This window comes from Vigna angularis, chromosome 6, assembly GCF_016808095.1.
Source record: "Vigna angularis cultivar LongXiaoDou No.4 chromosome 6, ASM1680809v1, whole genome shotgun sequence".
NCBI classification, from domain to species: Eukaryota; Viridiplantae; Streptophyta; class Magnoliopsida; order Fabales; family Fabaceae; genus Vigna; species Vigna angularis.
In genome coordinates, this window is record NC_068975.1 from 20,990,219 (window position 1) to 20,993,249 (window position 3,031).

General features: G+C 32.3%; 1 protein-coding gene across 1 annotated transcript; it reads left to right on the top strand.

The window, feature by feature from the left end:
• Positions 1-939: 939 nt before the first annotated feature.
• Positions 940-2,597, top strand: LOC108342210 (uncharacterized). Its single transcript, XM_017579936.2, has 2 exons — positions 940-1,859; positions 2,058-2,597. Exon 1 carries the CDS (start codon positions 1,108-1,110, stop codon positions 1,807-1,809), a length of 702 nt encoding a protein of 233 aa, XP_017435425.1. The 5' UTR covers positions 940-1,107; the 3' UTR covers positions 1,810-1,859; positions 2,058-2,597.
• The last annotated feature ends 434 nt before the right edge of the window (positions 2,598-3,031 follow it).

Here is a 3,031-nt window from a genome sequence, read left to right on the forward strand (position 1 = left end):
TATATAATAAATAAGTAGAGATTATGAAATTTATAATTAATATTTTATAAATTAAAACTATTTTATACTTAAGCTTCTTCTAATTAACTTATGAAATTCTAATTTTGATTTGCTTTATTATTTTTTAAAAAAATTCTTATGAAAAAATTATTCGAATATACATGTAATATTGATAATATAAATGAATGTTTTATATTTCTATAGCTTTATTGATTTCACTTTTTGGTTAAATTAAATTTTAATGGTATACTTTCCTTTCTTTTTCTCTTCTAATTTTTTTTTTTCATTTTTCCGAGTCTGATATTAATTCCTTTATAAGAGAATTTGGAATTTATATTAAGTTTGAGTCTATTTCGACTTACATTTTCTAGCTAAATCCTTCTTTAATTTCTTGATTATGATCATAACAAATAAAAAATAATAATTACTGTAATAAAATGATTTAAAAATAAATTATCAATTTTTATAAGATTATAGTGATATGACAGAAACATTTGTAAATTTTTGTCAAGATAAAAAAATGAATTACCATAAAATATTTATAAAGTGTTATCTTTTTTAAATCATAAGTATAAAACTTTCAGTTTTTATGTGCGGCTTGTGTAGATAACAAAAACTTGGTTAATAAATATAAGAATATAATACATACATATATATATATATATATATATTTATATATAGAATAGTTACAAAATTCAATTCCCATTATTAATTTGATATATTAATTAAAGTAATTTATATGGAACTAATTTATAAGAAAATGTAAGTGAACAGAAGTATCCGTTGAGATTAACAGTACTAAACTCAGAGAATAGTGAGCCCAGAAGGAGAGAGAAAGATCTTAAAGAGAAATGTTACCGTTGGAACCTTAAATGTAACGGTTGATAACCAAAATAATATATAACGTTACATATCTTCTCACATCACTCTACTTCAGTTTCATCATTCTCTTTCTCTCTCTCTCTCTCTCTCTCTCTCTCTCTCTCTCTCTCAACAACAACTTCAACTTTTCATTTCATTCTTCTCTCTTTTCCTTGTTCAGGAACAATCCACCATCTTTGTGCTATCACATTCTTCTCTTAGTTTTAATCTATTATCATAACAACAATGGGTGAAACAAAAGATACCCACGTAGTAGAAATCCCAGTTGAGCAAGAACATCATCTTCATCCCAAGAATGTGTTGTGTTCCATGACAAGCAACATGATTGAGGCAATAGAGGATCACCCTTTGACAGAAATCTCAGAAAGTCCCGGTCACCTTTTGCTTCTGAAGCTATGGCAAAGAGAGGAAGAACTCTTTGCAAAACGCATTGCTCATAAGGAGACAAGGATGGACACCATCAAAGCTGAACTCTTTCAACTGTCGTCTTTCTTCTTCATCTTTCATGGCTTCTTCCTAACCCTCTTGTTCACTTCCTGGGCCAGGGCCCAGAAAGAGGCCCAGCAGGCCCACCACAGTGTTTGCCACAAGTGGTGGCTTCCCTCCATGTTGTCCCTTTGCACCTCCCTTGTGTTTGTGGTTCTTGTTCAGGTGAAGGTGCACAGGTATTGGAAGGTGTGGGGACAGTTGCAGAGGGAGAGGAGTGATGGTAGGGCTGTGACAAGGTGCATTCAGGAATTGAGGATGAAAGGGGCTAGTTTTGATTTGTCAAAGGAGCCTAACAGTGGAAAGAGGATGAAGAGTTCCAGTGTTGAGATCAAGTGGGGACCATTAACTTGGTGTTCTAAGAACTTACTCACCATTTCTCTTGTTTGCTTTACAGGTTTGATGTTTCCTGCTTCCAAGTTGGTCCTCTGTGGCTTGTGATCATGGATCTGCCGCTCCTTGGAGCATCCATTTTTGAGGGACTTCTTGTGGTATAATTTTTGTTTTCCTCTTTGGCTAAAATAATTTACATACAAAATCCAATCTTTTATCCAAGTCTGATTTTACATAGTCCCTGTTTCTAAAGATGGCAACTTTAGTCTTCCAATCTTCTTTTACTTGGTAAAGTTAGTTCCTTCTTTTAATTTCAACCATTATATTTTGAGGAAAATACTGTTGCATTTGTTTAGTCTTTTGCTGGGGAATGAAGCAGATTTGGTCCGATGGAACCCTTTTGAACATAGGGGAAGCCTCATGTTTCAATGCAAAGTTCAAATTTTGCAAGAAGAGGGGGCTGGAGCATGTGAGTTGCATGCATAGATGCACATACAGGACCACCTATGGGAGACAGGAGACACATTTTTTTAGTTGATTGTTTATTTTGAGAAGGTTTCACTTGATGGTTGTGTTGCTGATTGCTGGAAGTAACACCTCTTGTGTGCTCTTCACATCTACAATGTTGGGAACTCTATCTACAATGCAGTTACCACTGTTTGCTGCTCCAATTTTGACTTATCCTTATTCTTCCAAGCTGCAATTTCATTTTTTGGAACAATCTCTAGCCAAGTGTGTGTACAAGTGATCAAATTCTTTTACATTTCATTTCAATATTTCACACAAAGTTATATAAACAAATTCTTTTATTCACTTTTTAGCTCGTGTTCGTGTAACATTGTATTATTCTTATTTCCCAGTTATAAAAAAAATTCTGATATTCTTATTTTGGCTCATGTTCGTTCAACCTTCGAGTTTTCCATAATAAAGCTTTTTGGTAGGTTGGCAGATAAGAAATCAATTCCATTTTGGTGCTGTTGTTTGGATCCATGCAATTACAAATAATGCCAGTTTTTTACTGTTACAAATTCTTGAATGAAGATTACTATTACCAAACTGAAACTAATAATCCAAACGATTTATGAATTGATTAAGGAGATTACCAAATTGCAAATACTTAAAAACGGGTTACCATTAGATTTAAAACGTATTAAATAATTAATTTGAAAATCAAACTGATTTAAATGATTTAAAGCGTATTAAATGATAAATTGAAAAATAACACTAATATCTAAGTTTTTTCCAAAAAAAAAGTACCGAGTTTTGTCCGAGTACTGAGAATTTTTTTGCACACTAATTTGTTTAGTAGATTACCAGAGTGATAGGAGAA